Source organism: Schistocerca gregaria, chromosome 1 (genome assembly GCF_023897955.1).
Source record: "Schistocerca gregaria isolate iqSchGreg1 chromosome 1, iqSchGreg1.2, whole genome shotgun sequence".
In the NCBI taxonomy this organism is placed as follows: domain Eukaryota; kingdom Metazoa; phylum Arthropoda; class Insecta; order Orthoptera; family Acrididae; genus Schistocerca; species Schistocerca gregaria.
Window position 1 is genome coordinate 70643234 of NC_064920.1, and position 27814 is coordinate 70671047.

The following is a 27814-nucleotide window of genomic DNA, read 5'->3' on the forward strand; positions in this document are numbered from 1 at the left end:
CGTGAAATGTTCATCTGCAGAACACCGATAAACTATCTATAGTTATACAGTTATTTTAAAAATTTTGTCGCGTCCAGAGCGTGAGTTTTGCAAGGGACTGAGCGACAAGAGTTCACGCTACAGAGAATTCTGTCAGTTTACTGAAGTGAGAGGAAGGCTTGATTGCAAGACGAAAATTTCCTGAGATGGATGTATAGGATCGGAGGAGAGTTATCAACCCAGAAGATACAATCAGATTCGTAACTTTTATACCGAATTACGGAGTGACTTTCTATATGATGTACATCCACACTAAAAGTCCTCACACGGAGACAGTGACTGTTTATCACCGTGCTCTCTGCTTACTGAAGTGCTCGTGTTTATGCTGACACCGCGCTGCTTGCTGACATGAAACAAGCTCACTACAGGTGCTCGTAGCCGGCACTATCGCCAGACGATAGTATCAAGCTGGTTTGTGTTTCGCACCGTGACCATCGCCGTATGCCCTAAAACTGGAACCGTGATTGATTGTTTCAAGGTTACTCTGTCTGTGTCCTGTTTGAAAGCTTGTCGTTCCGCAATTTCTCGCTCAGTGTACATCTCAAGCTCCGTCTACATCCGTGCTCTACAAACTAATGTGAAGGTCACAGCAGAAGCTACTTCTCACTCTACTTACCTTATACTCATCTCAACAAAATATTGGAATATCCTATGATTTACTACAACGAATTCTTATAATACACTCATTGAGGTTTGTATAATATCTTATTAACAAAATAAACATAATTCTTTCTGAAGACAAGAACGATTTTGGTTAGTTACAAAAAATCATTGCAAAGCAAAGCAGGCTCTCTCCTGGGTGCATATCTTGAAATAAAAACAATGAAAATCTTTATCTCTTGACGATGATTGTCAGTCTTTAGTAGTGAGTACATCCTCCCTGCATACGGTTGAGTTCTTCCGCTCTCTGAGGCATGCTCTGGATGAGACCATCAAATTTATCTTAGGGTATGAGATTTCCACTCCTCAATGGCAGTTTCATTGACGTCCTAAATATTGTCAGGTGGATTCGGACGCTGTGCAATGGCCACCTTCAACAGGTCCCATGCATACTCAATCGCATTCATGCCTGGGGACTGTGCTGGCCAATGCATTCGGTTGATATTGCATCTTTGAAGATACCAGTACACTGCTAGAGTACAGTGCGGTCTTGCATTGTCACTGACTTCCCGTCTGTATGACCTTACAGTCATTTGTAGGAGCCGGCAGCGGTGGTCTAGCGGTTCTAGGCGCTCAGTCAGGAGCCGCGCGGCTGCTAACGGTCGCAGGTTCGAATCCTGCCTCGGGCATGGATGTGTGTGATGTCCTTAGGTTAGTTAGGTTTAAGTAGTTCTAAGTTCTAGGGGACTGATGACCACAGATGTTAAGTCACATAGTGCTCAGAGCCATTTTTTTCATTTGTAGGACCTCTTGTAGGATGGGGATTAGAGGGATCCGCCATCCCATCATTATTGCCATACAGAACATTACACTTCCAACTGCAAACGGCTGGAGTTCCTGGACGAATCTTCATCCCTCGTGTCGTGTAGCGCTTCTCCAAGCCCTAACACGTCTAGTGTCTGGTCGCAAACCAATCCTGGTCTCGACATTACTCTATTCTGCAATGGTCCAATGTTATTGTACAAGATCCCAGGTCCTTCTGTTGCGTCAGCGCAAAACTTCTCATTGGTCTCCTGGAAGAAGACAACCCTGATACAACCTTCCGCGCGCTGTTTGGTCTGAGATATGAAACACTGTTGCCCAGGAGAAGTCATTTCCAATATTTCTGGCAGTTGGTGTTTGGTGCCTGCAAGCTGATAGTTGGAGGAAACGGTCCTGCATTGGTGTTGTCATACGAGGACGACCGTGCGAGGTCTACCGTTCATATTCCCCGACTCCACACCTCAGACACAGAACTTTGAGTTACATGTAACGGTTGGGCAACATCTTATCTGTATGACCCGCGAAAAGTGAAGCCACTATTCTGACTCTATCAAAATGTTTTATGCCTCTACGTGACATGTTACTGATGTGCTGAACGCATATTAAATTAAGCTGTTGTTGATACTGGACTGGTTGCAGCGGTAGCAGTATGTTTACATGACTGTTAGGCTTTCGGGAGAGAGTTTGTTGGTAACTTCCCAGTATCCTCCCAGTGCAACCACCTACGCAGACAGTAATGTAACAGATTTGCAATTAACGACTTTTATATAGGAATTTATTTCAGCCGGTTTTGGACGTAAAGCTATCTAGCACCAGAGGCATACAGATAATCGTAACCGTTTCATGATTGATAATATTAGACGTAATAATGTTTGGAAATTATTTCCTCTGCTGCACCTAATTTATCTTTTTATTTTTTTCGTTAGCATCTCAGCACTAAAATCTGAAAGTGGCGGATGTAGTGTATAAAGTAGATGTGGATACAAATTGGTGAAATATTACATCAAAGTGAGTAGACCTATGACTCGCTCATCAACAGAAATTAGGCTGATACTTTTGTGTCTGTTCTGGTTTAATAATATTTAAAATAAAATGGAAAATTTGTTACGACATTTGTAATTATGTGAAAAAATGCTCTGTATAATGTCTGAGCTGTTGTTAGTACTTCTGAAACTATCCGCAGTGTGGGCGACCTACATTCAAAGGGTGCATCCATACCTCCACGAACCACTATTACTGTTGTCAGACGTTGCTTCACCCGCCTATAGTTACACACACACACACACACACACACACACACACACACACACAAGGCTGCAAGTAATCCACTCAGCGATGTGATGAGCTTCAAGGTAAAGGCTCCTAGAGGAAAAGTGTGATGTTGTGCAACCAGCGAGCACCTACGTACTAGCATCGAGGCTGCTTCGTAATAACAGCCCCAGAGAGCAGCGAGGTGCCAGCAGTGCGATTGCAACATAAACGTGCCCTAAGACAAGCAGAGCCCTTGCAGCTAACATCTTGCTAGTGACTCCGGCCCGCGTCCGCGACTGCTTCTCGCGTCTATGTAACCTGTACTACCCCCTGCTTGAAACACACTTCTCCCGGTACTACTTCTCTCTCTCGACAGACAGCCCTCGAGCTGTGTCCTGCTTTCACCTCCTCCCCGGCAATTCTAGACATGGCATAGTGTCGAAGGCTTCGTATGGCCTTGTTCATGGCTACACTGATATCTTTCAGAGGCCTGATGGAGCAGGTAGGACGCCTTTCCCTGTATGTAGGGAGCTATGTCCTAGGCCTTTCATTAGCTTCTTATGACGAGCATAGCCCCAGCACTAAGCCCTCTCTCTTTCTCTCGTGCAGCTTTCGCTCTCTGCCTCAGTTCTTGCCCATTTATTCTCTAAGCGTCTTGCCTCATTAATTCTGTCACCTTATTTATGTTTTATCGTCTAAGGAAACTGCTTCTTTAATTCTAACACCTTATTCATTCTTTTATCCTCAAGGACTTGCTTGATAAATTAACACCTTTTCCACTCCTTTGTCATCTACAGGCCTCATCTCATATATCTTGTCAAAGAAATAACTCCGCAGGGCCCCATAGTTGCGTCCTCTGACCCTGCGCAAAGGTCCCTGTGGCTGCTTCTGCTGTGTCCCAGCTCTGCCATTGGCTTCAACACCGTCTACAGGACTTGGCTTTTCACTGTGGCGTGAAAATAAAGGCTTACCAAATGGTTTTTTTACAAAATAAAATATGTTGTTTCATTTTAAAAGTATAATTGCCTCAATATCTCATAATCGGTACACAAAAAAATTGATTGTGTTCCATATCAACATACTCGACCATCAGGGTTCTACAACTTTTCAGAAATAATATTTCGAGGTGTACACTACGTTAGGTTAGTCAACATTGCTGTACGACTGAGATGGCACTGCTGCGTTCACACGACTTTTTGTCTATATTTTCCTTATGTCTGTAGCATTGCGTATTTTGATATTACGTATTAGTGATCAGCTGTGTAAAAGGACTTTGCCTTTAATTTGTTTCCAAGTTATGGTTCGTTTGCATGCCTATAGGAAGATACTGGAAAAATATCATACGCGTAAGAACCGCAACACACCAATCCCTAATATGATACTCAACCCCTCTCAATTTGTATTTCAAAGGCTTCTGTCCGCAGAATATGTCTTGTGGTATCCTCTGCCTTGCACCCTACACTGGCTTACGGAGTATGTATGTAGCTGTAGATGTTGTTCCAATGCAGGAATAATCTGTGCAAAATTGAAATGACAAAATACTGCCAACTGATCTTTTTTGTGACTCAAAAGCATTTGAGTGTGTAGTTCATCTCTACTAGAGAAGCTCAGCTATTATGCAATCAGAAAATTTGTTGATGACTGCTTTTCACTCTACTTAATGAGAAGAATACGGAGTATTGCATTTAAAAAATTGGAGTGTACACAACGAGAAAGCATCTTTGAAATGGTTTTGAAATGGAAAGCAATCAGTAGGAATGTACTAGCGTCACATTTATCAATATTGAAGTATATATATATATATATATATATATATATATATATATATATATATATATAGCGCACACACGGACATAGTGGAGAACTTGAACACTTGAAAACGTAATAAAATCTTTTTGAAAATTAACAAGTGATTATCCGGAAATGTGCTGGCACATATGTTTGATAAAACAACTACATAAAATTCTGTGGGCAAAAGGCCCGGTCATACTATTAGGAATAACACAAGAGGGTAAACGAAACAGAATATTCTAAATTCTTAGTTGTTTATATTGATAAAATTCTGAGCTGGAAGTCGCAGAGATCTTAAAAGTTAAATGTCCGCATTTTTTCATATGCGTATTCTGGAGGCGAGAACGTCAGAAAGTAGACATTACTTTTTCTGAGAACCACTACTACCGGCACAGGTTTCTTGTTAAGGGGGAGTACCGCGGGAAGACGGCTTCCCCCTCCCTATACAACGAATGGTTTTAAAATTAATGGAAATGAAATGATCACATCGATTTAGTATAGGTAAGGCAGATGGCAGACTTCGGCTTATTGGCTGAATACTGGAAAACATCACTTCAGTCTACTAAGGAGAATGATTAAGAATCACTTGTGTGTCACATCTAAGAATATTGTTTAAGTGTGTGGAATGCATGCCAAATAGGAACAACACGGATATCGGAAGTCTGCAAACAAGGGTGCCACAAATGGACAAAGATTTGTCTCACCCATGGGTCATGTCGAAAAAGCTGAGTTAGCAGTTAGATGCAAATTATCCCGCGAGAGCCTACTTAACAATTTCGTGGACCAGTATTAAGAGTATTCTTCAGCCTCCTAAGCATCGCTGCCTTACGGACCGTGTAGACAAATTAAGAGTAGTCACAGCGCGCATAGAGGTATTTAAGCCGTCATTCTTGGCGCGTTCCACACCGGTACCCGATTGGAATGGGACGAAACCCTAACGTGTGAGTACCTCTGCCATGCATTTCACAGTGGTTTGCAGAGTATGTATATTGGTGCAGATGTGAATATAAAGTGAACTCCAATCCTGCCCCGCCACAAAAACAGACGTACCAGTAGCGGTTTCAATGCAGTATCCGTTTGAAGAAAGGCGAAGGGGTAACGGCAAAAAAATGGAAATGAGCGTATGGCATCGTCGGCCGGGAGGCCTCTATCCAGGGAAATTCGGCCACCAAGTGTAAGTCTTATTTCAGTCGACGCCACATTGGGCGACTTGCGTGCCGGTGATGAGGATGAAATGATGATAACAACACAACACCCAGTCCCTAAGCGGAGAAAATCTCCCACCCGATCGAACCCGGGCCCACTTTCTTGGGAAGCTAGCAAGCTAGCAAGCCAGCTAAGCAAGCGACAGGGATAACGGCAACGGATACCGACCAGTAGGAAGTGCTGCCAGAACCATTTGCCGCTTTACGTTAGCATAAAGATATCATTTCTCGTTAGCAGTAACCATACAAGATAGAAATGGTCGGCACGGTCTAAAGCCGTCGGCACACGGACCGTGCATCCGAACGTTGAACGTTGAGCGTGCCGAGTTTCTGACGTCATAGAGTGGAATAGCACGTTCGGGAATCTTTCTGGACGTGCAGAGCGATATCTGGCATGTCAGATATTCTGAGCGTGCGTCTGAGCGTTGACCAATAATATGGCACAACGCCACCTACGTCACACGCACGCCGTCTCCCTTCAGTACAGAGTTACGAGGCGCCATATTGGCATTCGTTTCAAGCCTATATGTATATATGCCGTTTCTGAGCACCAGCAAATTGAGAACCACTGGAAAACCCGTTGTTAGTTGTGTGATTCGTTACAATAAAATAATTAGAAACATCATATTCGTGGCAAAAGAATTATTGTAACTTGCGTATTACGATAGTAGGCTATTTGAAACCAGCGACACACTAAAGATCCACCCAAAACGCATTGTTCTTGGTACAATTTGTTATAATTAAATTTCAATTAGTAACATAATTATCTACTATTAAAGTTTCCAATAAGAGGTAACATATGATTAGGTACAAGGAGCATGTTGTTGGTTTCGCCGCGCGGGATTAGCCGAGCGGAGTAAGGCGCTGCAGTCATGGACTGTGCGGCTGGCCCCGGCGGAGGTTCGAGTCCTCCCTCAGGCATGGGCGTGTGTGTGTTTGTCCTTAGGATGATTTACGCCGGCACGGTACCTCAGTGTGTTCGGTCAGAGGGTTACTTGTCTTCTATAATAATAAAAAAAAACCTGAGTTAATCGATCAACAACGAACTTAAACGGATGTCTTATTACGTACGCCCAGAGCAAATGCAACGAACATAAGCGAACAAGATCAGCCGACACGGTAGCTCAGCGTGTTCGGTCAGAGAGCTGGTTGGCCTCTGTAATAAAAAACTGAGTGGAAGAATCAATAAACGAACTTGAACGGAGCCGGCACGGTAGCTCAGCGTGCTCGGTCAGAGGGGTAGCTACCCTCTGTAATAAAAAAAAAATTGAGTAAACGGATCAACCAAGAACCTGAACGGGTGCCATCGGACGTCCGCCCTAACAAATTCAGCGAACAATATAGAACAAAAAAGCCGGCACGATAGCTCAACGTGTTCGGTCAGAGGGTTAGCTGCCCTCTGTAATAATAAAAATAAAAAAAACTGACTTAATGGGTCAACGACGAACTGAAACGGGTGTCTTGCGACGTCCGCCCTGAGCAAATACAACGAAAGAAAACGAACAAAATGAGGTTTAAAGAAAAAAAAACGGAAGTCATGTGACGTCCGCAACGACCAAAGACAACGATCAACAACGAACAAAATGAATTATAATAATGAGTAGCGCCTGTCCGTTAATGAGTTTTTGTTGAGGCGGTGGTTCGCGTCTTAACACTTCCAATTTTTTTTTCTATCATTCGCGTTTTTATTAGGTTCTGATACTTTATTATTAGTTTAATATAAGTATTTGCTATAATATTTGTTGTTATGTAAATATAAGTTCACCTTTTTTTGATGGGTGACTTTGTTCGATTGGCTTAATCTACAGGACAGCTTGCGCTACTTGTATAAAGATATTTTGCTCCTTTTTCTTTTACGATTCTCAATTCACATGTTACAAAGATTCTGCTACTGGGTAGGAACAGTCATCAAGTAAGACTGACCTTGGGGTTTTACTAAAATCTGGGAATGATGAAATAATGTTTATCTTATGCGGAGAAGTATTCCAAATTTGTACCGCGCTGTTTGTAATGGAACTTTTATAGGCCTGCGTCCTACTGATAGGATATGGTACTTTCCTTTTCGTGAACGACGTAGGAAATGTGCGTTTTAATAGAGGTAACGTGGGGATTTTACGCGAGTTCGTTTAGTAAACAGTGTGATTTACGAACTAGAAACATCCCTCAAACTGCCGCTGGAGTGATTTGCGATCGCATATACCACGTTGGGGCCCACGTACCGTATGCACAAGTAGCATCGTTCCTGAGCCTTCAGCAGCACGTTGAACTTGGCACGCTCAACGTTAACGTTCGACAGCACGGCCCGTTTGCCGACGGCTTAACGCACTGCTTCCCGAGCGGGAAAGCGTGACGGTCACCGGCACGAATCCGCCGGCGAATTAGTGTCGAGGTCCGGTGTGCCGGACAGCCTGTCGATGGTTTGCCATCTGCCTCGGCGAACGCGGGCTGGCTCCCCTTATTCCGGCTCTGTTACAATATGTCGGCGATTGCTGCTCAAACACTGTCTCCACGTACGCGTACACCATAATTACCACGCAAACAGATTAATTACACTCATCTGGTATGAGACCTTCCCGAGAGGTAGGGGGGAGGGTGCGCTGTGGGCCGAACCGCACAATAACCCTGGGTTCGGTGTGAGGTGGGTGGACTGCCGTGGCCTGTTGTGGGGTTGTGAACCACTGAGGGCTACGGCGGGACGAAACGTCTCCGTCGATTCTATGTCCCCGCTTTAGTACACAGTAGACGTAAGCTGAGATACACATAATGGCACCCGTTGATTTCTGTGATTTTGGCATGGAGCATGCGGTACCCTTACACCCGATTTTTGTATCTTCCCCGTTGCATGCAAGTGTCGCATGACGGAGGATTGATCACAGTTCACCACCTTCGCCAGTTGTCGAGTACACTCGTGTGGATCGTTGTGGATTAATGCATTAAAACGATATTCATCTAACGCGAAGGGCTTCCTGAACGTGGCGAGTCACTGATGTCAAAATCATCCTTCTCAAAACGAGAAAAATCATTTTCTTATCGTGCTCTGTCCAGTGGCATTATCCCCATACACCGCGGAAATTTTTCTGCTTGCCTCCGCTGTTGTCACCCCGCTATTGAACTCAAACAGCAGACTATGTCTGAAATGTTCCGATTTCTCCAGTTGGTACTCCCATGTTCTACCGTGCACAGCTCCAGTTGGTACTCCATTTTCTACCGTCCACAGCTTCACTCACTATCTTCAAAAGACAAAATGACATTATGTAGACTCAAATAGCAACAGTAAATTACAAATAAAAAATGACGATCGACAAATAAACCTGCAGCAACCGGAATACCAACAAGACGCTACTAATTTATGCACAAACCTAAAATTTTCAAAGGAACCACCTCAGCACTTGTCTTTTATTGTCTTCTAATATTATTTACAAGCTGATTACCCAGCATTGCCCCTGTATGTATTTACTTCAGTTCTATTAGTCAGTGTCCTCCTGCCCCCTCTCTCTGTCCATCTCTTGCATTCCCCCTCTCTTCCCATCCTTTTCTCCTCTTTCTTTCTGTCGACCTCCTGCGCCTCGTCTTCCCCTTCCTCTGTCCATCTGCCACTTCCCCTCTCTCTTTCCATATTCTACTCCTCTTTCCTTTCTCTGCCCATCTCCTCCTCCCACTCACTCCGTACCGTACAAAATTTTGTAGGAACATTCAGCGGCATTTGTGGACACTGTCTACTAAATATGACGCAAATACAGTTACTAGCAAAGAAGTCATAAATTAAAACGTCATGTCTGACGCGAAAATGAACAGAAAATATGTAGTAAGCGAAAAATGTTTTTGCTCTCATCATTTTGTGGGAGATGTCCGCGAGAAAAAGTTTCGCAAAGGTGTGAAATCATTTGTAAAAGTTCGTTGCGCGACACTGAGTGCTCTCCAGCTCAAATACTCGATGAATAAAATCTGGGTATTCGCGCGTCATGTCCTGCACTTCTTCTTCACCCCCACCCTTACCCTTTTTATAGTTGGCTGGTTCTTACCCTCACAGCGATTCTTTCCAGACAGTAAGTGATAATTTATACTGTACCACGTTTCGTTGAAATCGGTCCAGTGGTTTCAAGGGAGATTTGGAACGTACATAGATACATTTTTATAATATTTATGAATGTCTTTTTTCCATGATAAAATTTTGATGAAATACAGCCTGTATAGAGGCCCTAGTTACGCTGAAGTTATCAGTCAAAACCCCATAAAAGTCCGCCTGGTAGTTTCGGAGAGTAGCGTGTTCAGACAAATGATAAAGTATTAGTAAAACTTTAAATCACTATATCTTTTTTCCATGATCCGATTTTAACGAACTAAAGCTTAACTGTGCTCAAGTTATCTGCGAAAACCTCGTGAAAATTTGTCTTCTACTTTGGAGTAGACAGACAGACACGATGGTTTTGCAGATTTATTAGTAGTATAGATTAGTATTAGCGTTCGTGAAAGCGTGTATTAATACCAATTGTAAATTAAGAGATATTAATTACATTGTCATCCCATAAAACTCACATTGTTTTCTTGAAATCTTGTAAAGGTACTTTGCATTTCAGCATGGTAACCAGATAACATGATTTCTGTTATTGAACTTTTTCCCGTTTAATTCCTATAGAAGACTGAACTATTGGTTTTTTGTAATGTAATGTGAAGTTAATACAAATTTTCTTCATTTCCTTAATCAGTGGAGATGGTCAGGCTTCTTATTGTTGCGAACATCCAATCGTCTTTGTTGCTTATGTTAAAGGACATCGTGATTGTTAAGCTAAACACTGTCCAAAATCATTTCTAGTGTGTAATCAGTATGAATCTCGCCTTTTAGAATCAGTGTTTTATTTGTAATCTCATTTAGAAGCGTTTATTTAGGCTAACGTGTGTACCGATACCTTATTTTACCTGAAGAAATATGCAACAGTGAGCTGCGAGAGGAATTAACTGTTACTTGTAATCCACGTTGCTCGAATCTCAGTCTTTCATACAGGTTTGAGACCGAAGGTACGTGTACATTAGTTTATATGTTCTGCTGCGTAGATTCCTGAACAATTTAACTTTTATCTCATTACTTTTACAAGCACGGAGATTCTGTCGGTCTCGGTTTTATTTCTTTCGGTTCCACTTTATTTTTTTCAAGAAATAAGACTAACTTCCGAATTATACAATACCACGCCCTTGTGAAGTATTGGGTGGTGGTGCTGTCATACTGAGTAAAAATAAGGATGTTATCCATACTTCGGTGGGTTCTAATTTTCCTCGACCGCGTTATGTTTGTCTTTAATGCGTGGCAAAATAGTTATAATACAAATCTCTGCAAAACCAACTGATTTGATCGGATGAAGACAGCAAAGAACTAGGTTGTGGTCTTACAAGTAGGGAAAGCACCGAGTACGTAATACAGTGGGAGAGGAATTAGAATATTGTTCACTATGGTAATATTTTAATTCGGTATCATCCGTAGCTGTGTAAAACATTTGCATATAGCACACAGTCGTGAGGAAACGACAGCCTAAATGTATTGAAATTGAAGAGACCAATTTTTTTAATACCGGTACCAGGAGGGGCATTTTTGTTTGTGTTTTAAGTATAGATAGGTTAATTTTAATGTATCTTATTGAAGTTTAATTGCTTTGATACTTATGACGTGCTGCTCTTCCAGATGCAGGTGCATAGTAAATGCAAATGTTTATCTGCCTCTGTTTCCTCCGTGTGAAAAATGGTATTTATTAACAGTTAAAGAATAAATTGTTCTTCAGGCGAAATTTAAGACACTTTACAAAAGCTCAGGCATTTAAGTAAGCCTATCTTATGATATTCAAAAGATACTTTATGAAGATTCGAAAGATGTTTTACAAAGATTCCATCATTTACATGCCAGTATCTTCTCGTGTAAGTATCTACATATGTTCTGATCGTACCATATACCGTGTCGCCTTTGTGCTCTTGTTACCTACAGAATGTTGCTACTAACATGCAAAATTATTGCCAGGCGAAAAATAAACCCTGATAGATGTTATCATATATCTGGTAGCCTGTAATCAAAACAGGTGGGACCAAACACAGTAATGTTTATTTTCTTCTGATATTTTAGTAGACTTGACTTTTTCGGCAAAAGCAAATAATATTCTTGTGAAGCACATAATGAGTATGGATGTAGTAAACATTTAATGGTTGCTACAATAACGCTTCATATTTTTTTTTTTTTTTTTTTTTTTTTTTTAGAATTTCATTGGTAGTACTAGAAAAGTAACCTTCAATATTGAGCTGGAGTCTTCCTTACTGGTATGGTATGTGTTTTGTTTTGTAGAACCTAATAACATTGCCACTAAATGCCCTGTATTTGGAAAAGGAAACAAATTTGTTTGACTGTCAGCAGAATTTGGGACATATCACTCAGTTGGGTTTATATATCAGTTGCTACATTTTGGCATTGTAAGTGATTTGTAAAGAGATCCACTTATAAAACAATCAACCTAAGCTACGTTGTTGACCTGAACATCATAGGTAACCCACGTGCTAATTCATAATTTGGCACTTCTACCGTGAGAAAGAGAATATGGTGGGTGGTTCATATGGAACAGAAGTCAGCAGGTGTTCCCAGGGAAATGTGTTGGAACCCTTGGTGTTCATGTTGTATAGTAATGACCTTGGGGACAATATTAATAATCACCTCAGACTTTTTGCAGATGATGCACTTATGTATGATGAAGTGTCTGAAAGAAGCTCCATAAATTCAGTCAGATCTCGATAAAATTTCAAAGTGGTGCAAAGATTGACCATTTGATTTAAATGTTCAGAAATGTAAAAGTTTGCACTTCACAAAACAAAAAAAGTAGTATTCCATGATTATGCTGATTATAAGACAGTCAAAGTCACTGTTGGAATCGGCCAACTCATTCAAATACCCGAGTGTAACACTTTGGAGGGATATGAAATAGAATGATCACATAGGCTTAGTTGTGGGTAAAGTGGGTGGCAGACGTCAGTTTATTGGTAAAATACTGGGGAAGTGCAATCAGTTTATAAACAAAACTGCTTACAAATCACTCATATGACCAGTTCTAGAACATTGCTCAAGTGTATGGGATCCCTACCAAATAGGACTAACAGGGAATATTGAACTATACAGAGAAGGGCAGCATGAATGTCACAGGTTTGTTTGGTCCATGGAGAGTGACACAGAGGAACGAAACTGGAAGACTCTTGAAGATAGACATAAACTATCCCAAGAAAGTCTATCAACAAAGTTTCATGAACCAGCTAGGAATATACCTCAATCCCCTGTGTATTGCTCATGTAGGGATCATGAGGATAAGGTTAGAATAATTACTGTACACACAAAGGAATTAAAACAGTTATTCTTCCCACTTTCATACTTGAATGGAGTGGGAAGAAACCCTAGTAACTGGTATAGTGTGAAGTACCCTCTGCCTTGAACCTCAAGGACTTTTGCAGAGTATAGATGTAGCAGTAGATGCTGACTTACAGTGTATTAATGTCCATTGCATGTGAGGTAGACAATATAGACTTTTGGCTATGTATTTAATGTCAGTGATACACTATTCTGCTCCTGCTGATTATAAGAAAAGTGTTTTGCCTCTCCATATTAAGAAAAGTATCTTAAAATTAAGAAAATAAACAAATGATTATTAATATTATATATTTTTTGTGTCCGCAGCTCGTGGTCTCGCGGTAGCGTTATCGCTTCCCGAGCACGGGGTCCCGGGTTCGATTCCCGGCGGGGTCAGGGATTTTTCACCTGCCTCGTGATGACTGGGTGTTTGTGTCGTCTTCATCATCATCATCAATCATCCCCATTACGGTCGGAGGAAGGCAATGGCAAACCACCTCCACTAGGACCTTGCCTAGTATGGCGGCGCGGGTCTCCCGCGTCGCTCCCCTACGCTCGGTAAACGGAGTATGGGACTCATCATCATCATCATCATCATATTTTTTGTAACTTATTCCTTCTTTCTGGCTAAGATTTGGGAACTTATCAAATGGATGTGTTGCATATTGATATATGTATACTGTAATCATTCAGGAAATTGAGCACGATGGAGAGCAGAAGTGTCATAGGAAGAACTCGTGCCAGGGGTCGAGCGAGGGGACCGGCTATAGAAGCCAAACCACCAGAAGCTTTGACAAGGACAAGAACTTCTGGCGTAAGTATCCTTGCAATTATTTATTTTCATTAGTCACCAGTTGGTAAGCAATGATGGTGTGACCTATTAAGGTTTATAACTGCAAGGATCAAATTTACCATATTCCTTAATTTTTTAAAATTTTTCCAGTACGGTATAATGACACTTGTCTGTACATTGTACACATGTTTACTGAGGTATAAAGGCCTGCTACATGGCAAAGGTGGTGATGTAGGGCCTGATGTCTGTCATTTCATGTCAATTAGCTGATCATAGTGGTCAATTTAAGACAAAGGCCCTAAAATTTGAAGGCACAAATTCAAATCTATATCTAGCCAATGTAAATGCACACAAATTGTTTTCATGTTATGCAACATATGTGATAGTAGGCCTAAGGTTAAGAATTAATGTAGTTACCCATGAGGAAACTATAAGTGACAATTGCCTCATTAATTTATTTTCAGAGCAATGTTAAGTGGAAACACATTCAGTAGGTACAGTAATAAACAGGTCTAACAAGGGAAACTCCCCATCACCCCCCACCCTCCCCTCAGATTTAGTTATAAGTTGGCACAGTGGATAGACCTTGAAAAAGTGAACACAGATCAATCGAGAAAACAGGAAGAAGTTGTGTGGAACTATGAAAAAAATAAGCAAAATATACAAACTGAGTAGTCCATGTGCAAGATAGGCAACATCAAGGATAATATGAGCTCAGGAGCGCCGTGGCCCTGTGGTTAGTGTGAGCATCTGCGTAACGAAAGGTCCTTGGTTCAAGTCTTCCCTCTAATGAAAAGTTTCCTTTTTTATTTTCGCAAAGTTATGATCTGTCCGTTCGTTCATTGACGTCTCTGTTCACTGTAATAAGTTTAGTGTCCGTTTTGCGAATGAAACCGCAAAACCGTGCGATTAGTAGACGAAAGGACGTGCCACTTCAATGGAAACCAAAAACGTTTGATCGCAAGGTCACAGGTCTGCCGATTCCTCCACAGGTAAACACATCTGATATATTCTATACGACACTGGTGACAGCATGTGCATCACATGACAGGAATGTGTTGTCGACCCACCCAACTTGTACACTTGACGAATGGGTAAAAAGATTCTTCTACCTTGCCTGATTTAGGTTTTCTTGTGGATGTGATAATCACTCCAAAAAATGATGAAAACATAAGAGTTTGTCAGATAATAATTGTCTGAAAATAAAACATTTAAATTTTTCACTCGAGGGAAGACTTGAACCAAGGAGCTCTTGTTCTGCAGCTGCTCACGCTAACCATGGGACCACGGCACTCCTGAGCTCACATTATCCTTGATGTTGCCTGTCTCACCATGGACTACTCAGTTTGTATATTTTGCTTATTTTTTTCATAGTTCCACAAAACTCTTCCTGCTTTCTCGATTGATCTGTGTTCAGTTTTTCAAGGCCTATCCACTGTGCCAACTTAGAACTAAATCTGAGGGGGAGGGGGGGGGGGGGTGCGATGGGGAGGTTCCCTTGTAAGAAGAGGTAGGAATTTCACTCCTGCGTTCTCAGTTCGAGTCAATACTTGATGAGGGCACCAAATTATTTACCTTCGGTTCCAAGTATATTTCAAAATATGATTTCAGCACAAACATAAGACAGTCAAAAGTCACAACAGTAAGCAATATGATTTGTGATGCTTAGTACTTCAGCACAGTATTCTGTCATTCACCATTTGATTCTAAAATCCCACAACTGGTATCAGTGACTTCATTAGTATATTTCAAATAATGATATCAGCACAAACATAAGACAGTCAGAAGTCACATCAGTAAGCAATATGATTTGTGATGCTGAGCACTTCAGCAAAGTATTCTATCATTCACCATTTGATTCCAAAATCCCACAACTGTATCAGTGACTCCATTCTTGATTCTTCTTTGCAATTATTCCAGATTACATATAACTGCAAGAGAATCATGTGGTCACTGACATAATCTGCTGAAAGAAAATGTCATGCATGCAGAGCAGGTTATTAGAAGCCATTCAAGGAACGAAGACTTATTATTAGAGGCATATCCAGTTGAACTCTTGCAGTAGTTTGATAGGGGACATAATCTTCAGAAAAAATGTGTCGTGCATATAGAACAGGTTATTGGAAGCCATTGAAGAAAAGACGAGTAATTATTAGATGCATGTCCAGTTGAACTCTAGCAGTAGTTTGATATTAATGTGATTCAGTATCTCTGAGTTATAATGAGGTGGAGAACTTCCATGATGCAAAATGAAGTCTTTCACATGTGTCATCAATTTATTAGGGCTCTCGTTGAATGTTTGTTGCTCACACTGCACACTCAATGGATGTTGAAGTTTTCTTAGGGTGCAAATCCAGCCAGTCTCACTGAATTGCTCATATTATCCATAAAATTTTTCCACTAAATTTGTACTTTTGACTGGTATAGGGCCTAAAATTTGCACCAAGCTGATGCATATGACTCCTGTTCACTGCGGTAAATTAAGAAAATTACATACTTCACTCTGTGTGCCCTGATACAGTCACCTGTGGGTATCACATTGGGAGGCAAAATTGCACAATGAAGTATCTAGGAGTAATTACCAATATGAATTATGATAGATTGCTATTCACCATACAGAGGAGGCACTGAACAGCCAACAGACACATTTCACTGCGGAATGGCAGTTTCTGATATGCCTAAAATGCCAGAAAGGGCTCATTTTGACTCCACATAAAACTTTATTTTAGTGTATGTTAATTCCCATCTTTTTGCAAGTTACAACAATAATTATTTAACATGATAATTATTACATTACTTATCCCGACAAAAAGTAATTTACCATCATAGCTTTAATCATACTAACAGGTTTCCTAAACTATAGGTGTTCATATATTCACTATATGTAGAAACTTTTAGACACATTTAGTGTATATGGTCCATATTGCCCTCAAACACATGGCTTTGTTGTACTTTTTACTCAAGTCATTGGAGTTTGCTAGATGCACTTAACACAGTTGATTTCTGTTGACATCCACATTTTCTGCACACCATTCTTGTTCCATTTTTCACAGTTGTCATGCATCTTGTGGCCTTTTCAGAGGCTGATTTGACACTTTGTCTGCTTTCTAGATAATTCTGGTCCCATATCCTTTTCTTTTGTCTGTTCTTCTTGCTCTTTCATTCCCTTGAGTTCATTCACCAGCAGAAGTATGAACGTTCTTTAAATTTTCTTGTTTGTTACTGTTACATGGATGACACATACATTTATTGCCACCATGCTAAGGTTTTGAAGAAATCATGCGTTAGCTGTCACCTTCATGCGACCTGTGTAGTATTTTTATGAGTCTTTGATCAACCACAACCGCCTCATACTTTGTTACATCATAGGACACTATGTTTTCAAGCCCTAATCTCTTATCATATCTCCATGGTTCCATGCAAAATGTGCATTGGTGGCAGTAGAATCATTCTGCAGTCTGCCTCAAATCCAAGTTCTTTCAGTTTTCTTAGTAGTGCTCCTACACCATCTTCCCACCAGGGATTCCCATTTGCATTTCTGAAGAATGTCTGTGGTAACTGTGTGTTGCTTGAACCTACCGGTAAACAAATCTACCACCCCACCTCTGAATTATTTTGAAGTCTTCCTTTAATCTGACCTAGTGCAGATCATGAACATTTGAATAGTACTCAACAGTGGGTCACACTAGTCTCCTGTATGCAGTCTCCTTTACAGGTGAACCGCACACTGCTAAAATTCTCCCAATAAACCAAAGTCCACCATTCGCTTCCCCCACTACAGTCTTTTCGTGCTCATTCCACTTCATATTGCTGTGTAAATTACTCCCAGATACTTACATTTTCCTACATTTAGAGCTAGCTGCCATTCATAACACTAACTAGAAATTTTTGTAAGTCATCTTGTATCCTCCTAGTCACTCAACAACAACACCATCCCCTACTCCACAGCATCATTAGCGAACAGCTGCAGATTGCTGCTAACACTGTCTGCCAGATCTTCTTCTTTGTTTTCCAGTCATCGGTCTACTGAGTGGTTTGATGTGGCGTGCTATGAATTCCTCTCCTGTGCCCACTTTTCCATCCAATAGTAGCAATTGCAAGCTATATCCTCAATTATTTGTTGGATGTATTCGTCTCTGTCTTCCTCTACAGTTTTTACCATCTACAGCTCCCTCTCGGTACGTGGAAGTTGTTCCGTGGAGTCTTAATAGATGTGTTATCATCCTGTACCTTCTTCTTGTCAGGGTTTTCCATGTTCCTTTTCTCACCGATTCTGTGGAGAAGTTCCTCATTCCTTACCTTATCAGCTCATCTAATTTTCAAAATTCTTCTGAGGCATCACATCTCAAATTGTCAATTTTTGTCAGTTCTTGTTTTCTCACAGTCCATGTCTCACTGCCATACAATGCCGATGCTCCTAACTTACATTCTCATTACTTTCTTCCTCAAATTAAGACCTATGTTTGATAGTATTAGACTTCTCTTGGCCCTTTTGGCCAGTACTAAACTGCTTTTTATGTCCTCCTTGCTCCATCAACCATGTGAAGGGCTTATTTCAATAGTGGTATAAGTCCATTACCTCCTCTTTTCTGCCTATAATGCTTCTGAAATTAATGATCCAAACAAACAGAAAGAAAGGTTCATCTCTAGCAAGAAGCCATATGCTTGAATAGTTCTGGTATCTCAACTGCAGATTTTTCAGTGCTGATTTCACTTTGGGACTCTGTATATCAAAATGAACAAAAATGGACCTATGCCACTATTGAAATAAGCCCTTCATGTGTCATTCTGCTGTCTAGGTAGAAGAATCCCTAAACTTTGTCTATTTCATGATCTCCAATTCTGGTGTTAAATTTCTCACTGTTCTCACTTCTGTTACTTCTCATTACTTTCCTCTTTCTTCAGTTTACTCTCACTGCATGTTCTGTACATTCTTAGAAACACTTCAACACATCCTGTAATTCTTCATTTGAGGAGAGCAATGTCATCATGTAATCTTATCACACTGAATTTCAATCCCACTCTTGAACTTTTTATTTCCGTCATTTCTTCTTTAATGTATACATTGAACAGTAGGGGCAAAAGACTACATCCCTGCCTTACACATTTCTCAATTTGAGTGCTTCGTTCTTGGTCTTACAGAGTTATTTTTCCTTCGTTTCTTGTACATATTGTATATTATCTGTCTTTCCCCGTAGCTTACCCCTATGTTTCTCAGAATTTTGAACAATTTTCACCATTTTATGTCATTGAACGCTTTTACCACATTGAAAGATCCAGTGAACATGTCTCAATTTTAATTCAGCCTTGCTTCCTTTATCAACCATAACAGCAGAACTGCTTCTCTGGGGCATTTACCTTTCCTAAAGCCAAACTGATTGTCTTCTAACCTATCATTCTCACTTGTCTTTTCCATTCGTATATTATTCTTGTTAGCAACTTGGATGTACTAGTTGTTATGCTGACTTTGTGATAATTCTCACACTTGTCAACTCTTGCAGTCTTCGGAGTTATGTGGATGATGTTTTTGCATAAGTCTGATAGTATATTACCAATCTCATACATTCTACACACCAACTCCCAATCATTTCAGAATGTTATCAGCCCCTTCTGCCTTATTTGATCTTAAGTCTTTTAAAATCTGATTCTTATACTGGATACTCTGTCCCTTTTATATCGACTCCTGTTTCTTCTTCTACTATGTCATCACACAAGTCTTCCCTTCACAATGGCCTGCAGTGTACTCTCTCTACCTATTATCATGGACCCCCTCTACTATGATTCAAAGTTGTTTGCTTAAAGACACAGTTACGGTGTGGATAATGGATGTAAAGTAATTTGTAGAGATGATCATGATGTCACTCATCTTGATGCTGCTGAATATCCGTTGTACCTATTGCTTTGTTGTCTTGGTGATCATTGACTCCTTTGCTGCTCTGGGTGAAAAAGGTGCAGGTTTTTGTATTGTGAGACTACCGAAATCATGGAGCAGGATTCCACGATTCTTTGTTTAGAAGAAACACATATTTATTGTCAGACCTTTGAAATCGAAAGTAATTTAGTAAATTTTACAATCTCGCATCAAAAAAGTAAAGTACCATGTGCATTGTGGACACCACACATTTATCAAGAAACACACATAAAAACTACAACTTTCGACTGAGGCCAAAATGCAAGTGGCCAAAATAACATTGCTGACCTAATATCACAGAGTCATATCAACAAAGAACTTACGATTTCTGTATCGATTATTGATACTGCATTTTTAAGTTACATGAAAACATATCAAATAGCATAAAGGATGATTCAGTGACAATAATAATATGAGTGACAAAATTGTACATATAAATAATGCAAGTCAAAATTTTAGAAGTAATAAAATTCATAATTTAAATGTACACACTTTCAAATTTGTATTGATCGCAACTGAGACGTACTGCTAAACCCACAGGACAGGACAGGTAGTTTAAGTTGTGGAAAGGGGCCAAAATAAGCGGCTGTCAGTTACACTCGAACATACAACCTTTTATTTGATAAAAATTACAAGAGCCAAGAAATTAAAAAAAAAAAAAACAAGTAGCTTTAGTTTTGGAACTTAATTAGTGGCTGAATGTGCTGTACAATCTCATGCCTTAAGGGCAAGATCACTTAAATTTAAAAATGGCTGAAAGCCAATAACTTAAGGCTCAACCAAAATCAGAAATTTAAAAGGCAAAGCCTTATCTTAGAACAGCTCCTTAATTAAGCTGAATGCCCAGAGAATCTGACACTTTAAGACCAAACAACTTAAATTCAAAATTGGGTGAAGGCCCAACACTTATGAATCAATAACATTAATTCTAAAACTGCCAAAGGCTTTATGTAAAACAGTTCTTAAATTAGGCTGAAAGCCCAAACCATCTAACACCTTAAGAGCAGAACAACTTTAATTCAAAATCGGCTGAAGGCCCCAAGAATCTGACACTCTAAGAGCAAAACAACGTAAATTTGAATTCGGCTGAAGGCCCAACACTTAAGACTCAATAACATTAATTTTAAAAATGCCAAAGGCTATATGTAAAACAGTTTTAAAATTAGGCTGAAGGCCCAAACCATCTGATGCCTTAAGGGCAAAACAACCTTAATCTAAAAATTGGCTAGAAGCCATACAAGTACAAACAAAAAGAACAAACAGGGAAAGGCAATACACACAAGGGCGCTCAGAAGTTCCGAGGGTGAGCCTGGAATTCAAACACTAATGCTCGCTTAGGTGAGACAGGTAGTCAGCCAAACCATTGTTGATCCGACGACAACCAAACCGACAGTCAACGGACCCACCGACAAGATAACCTCCGCTTCACCCGACCAGCACACAACAGGGAGTTCAATGGAACAACCAATTTTACATTGAGCTGTCAAACTACATACCACACTGGGCAGCGACAACACAATGAGTAAAATACACTGCCTGAATTTATATCAATGGCCAGGGCAGATAAACTCAATGTTAACAGCCACATGGCAGAAGATTCCGCTGGTGCACTTCAATTCAAATAGCCGAGTATAGTTAATTTCCAGCGGAGGGTGGCTAAAATTTGCCAATTTGAAAATGCATGTTGTTGCTCAAGGGAATATCCCAACAGCCAACAACGAGCTCCAAATGACACGATGTGAACAGTTTTGACTTTCCAGTAGATTAACTCCAAACTCAACTTTCATGTCCAGGATAGGTGAGCCATGAACGTCGTATCAATGGGAACAGCACTACACACTCCGACACCACATAGAGGCCGCCAGTGGGCCTGGCAAAACTTATGTGCTGCGGAAATTTCCTCGCTGCTGCATGCCAACCAACTATCTGGTGAAACACGGCCCAGCCAAAAGCTATAAGTGCCAAGCCAAAGTTAGTCCAGGGTGCGAATATCGATACACACCGCAGCTGCCACCCGCGGAAAGAGAGGATAACAGCAGAATCGCGATAACTGCGAGAGACTAAACACAGAATAGCAACCAAGGTTTAATCCAACGCATAGCATGAGCCAGCTATCGCTGAACAACACCTTGAGTAAATGGTTTTCAAAAACAACTTTAATTAGCGTATAATATCTCATAACAAAATGGGCTCTATCAGTCAGTTCCACTACACTCTCTGCTCCCTCCTCAGCATTTAACAGTGGAATTCTTATTGCACTCTTAATATTAGCACTCTTATTTTTAATTGCACTGAAGGTTTTGACTTTTCTGTATATTGAGACTGCTGTTCTGACAATTTATTTTTCGATTTCTTCACATTTCTTATGCAGCCATTTTGCCTTCCTATTTAGTTCATTCCTGAGTGACTTGAATTTCTGTATTTCCGAATTTACCATCACATTTTTGTATTTCCTTTTGTCAGTCAGCAGAGGTGCTTCATCTGGTTTCTTTGCAGTTGCATTGCGTGCACCTAATTGTTTTACTCGAACTTCTATGATTGCCCTTTATAGAGACATCTATTCCACCTCAACTGAACTACCTACTGAGCTATTCATTATCGCTGTATCTATATTCTCCGAGAACTTCAAGCATGTTTCTTCTACATCTACAGCTGTACTCTGCAAACCACCTGTGAGTGAATGGCAGAGGGTGCCTCCTACTGTACCAGTTATTGTGGTTTCTTCCCATTCTATTCCCGTATCGCATGAAGGAAGAATGATTCTTTGACTGCCTCTGTGCGTGCAGTAATTATTCTAATCGTGTCCTCATGATCCCTACATGAGCGATAAGTAGGGGGTCATTCAAAGTCAGTTCTTGAGACTTTGATACTAGGCTTTCTTAGGATATTTCGTGTCTATATTCAAGAGTATTTGAATTCAGTTCCTTCAGTAACTCTGTGACACTCTTGCACAGATCAAACAAACCTGTGGTCGTTCATGCTGCCATTTGCTGTACATGTTCAGTATTCCCTGTTATATTTGGTACAGGTCCCACAAACATATTCTAGAACCAGTTGCATGTGTAATTTGTAAGCAATCTCATTTGTAGATTGATTGCATTTCCCCATCATTGTACCAATAAACTGAAGTCTACCACCTGCTTTACCCATGACTAAACATATGTGATCATTCTATTTCATACATCTCCAAAGTGTTACACCCAGGTATTTGTATGAGTTGGCTGATTCCAACAGTGATTTATTTTTTTATTGATGATATAGTCAGAGGATAGTGTATAAATTTCAAGCTTTCGCAACCCACAGTCGATGATGAAGCAACCGTGGGTTGCGAAAGCTTGAAATTTACACACTATCCTCTGACTATATCATCAATAAAAAAATAAATCACTGTTGGAATCAACCAACTCATACAAATACCTGGGTGTAACACTTTGAAGATATATGAAATAGAATGATCACATAGGTTTGTTATTGCTTCTATCAACGTACCAACGCTTTCATCAGGTAAGTTACAGAATCTTTGTTTTTAGATATATTTTTCCCACGAGGAATATTTACCTCTGGGAAACATACCATGTGGGATAAAAACAAAGATAAAGTGACTTTACCAAATGAAAGCGCTGGCAGGTTGATATATTCACAAACATACACACAAAATTCAAGCTTTCGCAACTAACGGTTGCTTCATCAGGAAAGAGGGAAGGAGAGGGAAAGACGAAAGGATGTGGGTTTTAAGGGAGAGGGTAAGGAGTCATTCCAATCCCGGGAGCATAAAGACTTACCTTAGGAGGAAAAAAGGACAGGTATACACTCGCATACACACACATATCCATCTGCACATACACAGTCACAAGCAAACATTTGTAAACGCAAAGAGTTTGGGCAGAGATGTCAGTCGAGGCGGAAGTACAGAGGCAAAGATGTTGAGGTATGAGCGGCGGCAACTTGAAATTAGCGGAGGTTGAGGCCTGGCAGATAACGAGAAGAGAGGATATACTGAAGGGCTAGTTCCCATCACCAGAGTTCTGACAGGTTGGTGTTAGTGGGAAGTATCCAGATAACCCGGACAGTGTAACACTGTGCCAAGATGTGCTGGCTGTGCACCAAGGCATGTTTAGCCACCCGGAAGGTCTACATGATCAAAGGCACAGCCACGTGTGAAAGCACCCATGTGATTTACCAACTGACCTGCCTACACTGTGAAGCTTTCTATGTGGGAATGACCAGCAACAAACTGTCCATTCGCATGAATGGACACAGGCAGACAGTATTTGTTGGTAATGAGGATCACCCTGTGGCTAAACATGCCTTGGTGCACGGCCAGCACATCTTGGCACAGTGTTACACTGTCCGGGTTATCTGGATACTTCCCACTAACACCAACCTGTCAGAACTCCGGAGATGGGAACTAGCCCTTCAGTATATCCTCTCTTCCCGTTATCCGCCAGGCCTCAACCTCCGCTAATTTCAAGTTGCCGCCGCTCATACCTCACCTGTCTTTCAACAACATCTTTGCCTCTGTACTTCCGCCTCGACTGACATCTCTGCCCAAACTTTTTGCGTTTACAAATGTTTGCTTGTGACTGTGTATGTGCGGATGGTGTTAAGTGTGTATGCGAGTGTATACCTGTCTTTTCGCAACCGGCGGCTTTTTCGTCAGGAAAGAGGGAAGGAAAAGGAAAGATGAAAGGATGTGGGTTTTAAGAGAGATGGTAATCAGTCATTCCAATCCCGGGAGCGGAAACACACACACACACACACACACACACACACACACACACACACACACACACACACACACACACACATCCATCCATACATACACAGACACAAGCAGACAAATACACTGTCTGGAAAGGAAAGCAAATCTGAATATGTGGGTTGCAACCTAATTGATTTTAGGGTTGCATTCAGCTTGGAATACTACTGTTGACCAACTAGGCACAGCCTGTTAGTGGCTTTTCTAAGTTCACATACTTTATCAGATATCAGAGTTTGGAGCTTGTCAGTTGTGTCTTCATGAGCATGAGACAGGTTGTCTCCACATTGTTCATCTTTCCTAAGTAGTTTACCATTGAGTCAAGCTGTTGCATGAATATTTCTGTGTCAATTTCACTGTTGATAAATGCAGTAGTGACATCCAGTTGTGAGACATGCAAGTCAAATTTGACTGATACCATAAATAATCTAAATTATTCAGCTCTTGCTGCAACTGGAGAGAATCAGCATTGTGTATAACCTGTTGCCCAAGATGTGAAAGTTCTATGATACTCTTAGAAACCCCAGATGTGTTGATAGTTTGAGCGGGAGGTTCGTTGCTTGACAAATCTCTGCCTTCTCTCTGTAAGCTGGTCGTCAGTTGTGTTCCAAGAATGGACATCTTAGAGAAAGAAGGAGCAACACTTCCTGCAGGATCTGCCCATCATTGTGCAGGACAATGCTCTGGTGCATTTGGTACAAGTTGTGACTGATTTGTTTGATCAATGGGACTGGAAAGTGCTTATCCCACCCACCACACCCCATGTACTTGTGCCCTTGTGATTTCAACTTGATTCCTAAATTAAAAGAAGCACTTCGTGCATTCACTTCAGAACTGTTACAGAGACTTGTTGAGTGACAGACCACTCCACTTCACTATCAACACAACTGGGGTTTCTATAAGTACTCTACAACTTCCATATCTCTGGCAACAGGTTATCACAAATGCTGGTGATTACTCTGAAAGGATAGTAGAACTCTGAAAATGGATTTTTGTGTATAATATGTAAAGGAATAGTTATTTCAATTAAAGTTCCAGCACTCCTGTATATATTGACATTGTTCCATTTTCAGGGAAATTAGTATCTGTGACACTTGAAGAATTATTTATCACATGAAAAGTCATTGTTGGGGGTAACTTCTTGGCCATCAGTGATTGGAAGCTCATTTTCTTCAAAGCTGTAGATTGGTTCATTTTCTGGCAGTGGCTCTGATTCAGTGTTTGCATCACTGTTGAAATCTTCTCCAATGGAATTCATGTTGCTGCATGCTCTTTGGTGACGATCTGGTTCATCTTCAAAGACATCTGTGTAAGTTTTTGTGGACTTAAAACTGTCATGTTCAAGGAACTTCACAACTCTTGGACAGGTGCATCCTGCAGTCTCATGGTACCTACACACAGTAGGCTTTCAAACATTCAGAACAGTATACAAAATTGTATTCTTTTCCTTTAAGATTGAACTTTCATTTATTTTGCGATTTGTCCAGGATGCACTTTCACTGTCTTTCTGAATCTCACATTGTATTGTTCCAAGATTTTTATGTGTAGCATCTGTGCATCTGGTACCTACACACAGTTGGCTTCCAAGCATTCAGAACAGTATACAAAATTCTCTTCTTTTCCTTTAAGATTGAACTTCCCTTTATTTTGCGATTTGTCCAGGATGACAACTTTTTGACCAAATGTACAAAGACAATGTAGGTCAGTTTTTCTCTTGGCCCATTGTCATGTGGAGTTCCATCAGACAGTCCTTTACTTAAGCAATATCTTTGGATGTAAGTAGCTGTGTTGAGTGTCTTAGTCCAAACTGGTGGGGGTAGTCCTGACTCAAGCAGCATGAACAAGCCACTACGACCAACAAATGGTTCTTTTGTTTGACAACACCATTCTGCTGCAGTGTTACGGAAATGTTAGATGTCATTGTATTCCTTCCATTTTGAGGATGGGGTCCGTTCTTTTCATTGCATTACTCCTTACCATTATGCAGCAGAAAGGATTTAACTTTATGACTGTACTTATTTTTAACTAGTTTTTAAAAATCTGAGCTTGAGACATTTCTCGCACAGGCCCATGAATGTCAGAATGGATTAACTCCAGAAGTCAGTTCGAGTTCCATTCTCACTCATGGAAGGCAGTGGACTGATTCTTCCTTCAAGACATGTAGTGCTTATAGTGAGATCGGTCTCACTGAATATCAGACCTGTAACATATTTATTTATGAGCATTTTGATCATATCTTGCAAGCGGCTAAATCTATCATTCCAGATTTGCATATCAATTTTCATAATTTGTGACTTGGCAAAAATGTACGCCTTGGGACCATTTTTTTTGTAAATAAAACAACGTACCAATCTGTTTGAAGTCACTTTGACTTTACCATTAGTATCTCATATAACTACATGAGTTTTCTCAGATTTCACTTTGTGGTTGTTATTAACAAACTTTACCACTGGAATGAGATTGGTTCTGACTGTGTGTACAAAGTGTTTTTCAGCATTACAGAGTTGGCACCACTGGCTGTGGTTGTGAAGTGTAACCGTTACTTGTCTAGTGCTGTTGTCTACCAGCATTAAATTATCCTGCATTTCTGTCACATGTGTGAACTCTTTCAGATTGCTGCATACATGTGACGTGCAACCACTGCCTATGCATAAAAAAATGTTGGAGTCACAAAACTTCAGAGCAGACTCATTCACAGAGAAACCGCAGTGAGCTTCTCTGACACTGTTTGTAGCTTGCATTCTTAGTTTTGTCTTGAAATACTCTTTTTCTGTCCATTCATGTCGCAAAAGCTGCATTTGTAAGCTGAAGTTTCCCATTTTTGTTTTGTTTTTGTTCCAATTTGTCACTGTTAGTCACAGCACTTTTTGTCGTTCACAAAATGTTTACCCAATATCACATTGTGGCGCTTGCACTTTCACTATCTTTCTAAATCCTTGCACTGTATTGTTCCAAGATTTTTACATCTAGCATCTCTGCATCTGGTAGATTATTCCATGATTCAGTGGAACATTTAAAATTGTCACTATTGACAATAGATCACTGCTTATGTTAACATCTGTTGCTTGTCAACAGCATCAGAGACTCAAGTAAGATGTGTGTCATGTCATCACTAGGTTACATTTTGTGAAAAGCATGGGGTGTTTGAGAAGCACTGGTTTGTGAGCAGATCCTCTGGCTGCATACGTTGATTCAAGTTTAAGCTGTAGCTACATCTACATCGACATCCATATTATGCTAACCACTGTGAGGTCCATGGCAGAGAGTACATTCCATT

General features: G+C 40.6%; 1 protein-coding gene across 1 annotated transcript in view; it reads left to right on the forward strand.

The window, feature by feature from the left end:
* The first annotated feature begins 10636 nt into the window (after positions 1 to 10636).
* Positions 10637 to 27814, forward strand: part of LOC126331023 (piwi-like protein Siwi) — a 242412-nt gene continuing 225234 nt past the window's right edge. Inside the window, 2 exon segments of the mRNA XM_049996440.1 lie at positions 10637 to 10724; positions 13768 to 13888. Coding sequence (XP_049852397.1) covers positions 13781 to 13888 — 108 coding nt within the window. The 5' untranslated portion in view covers positions 10637 to 10724; positions 13768 to 13780.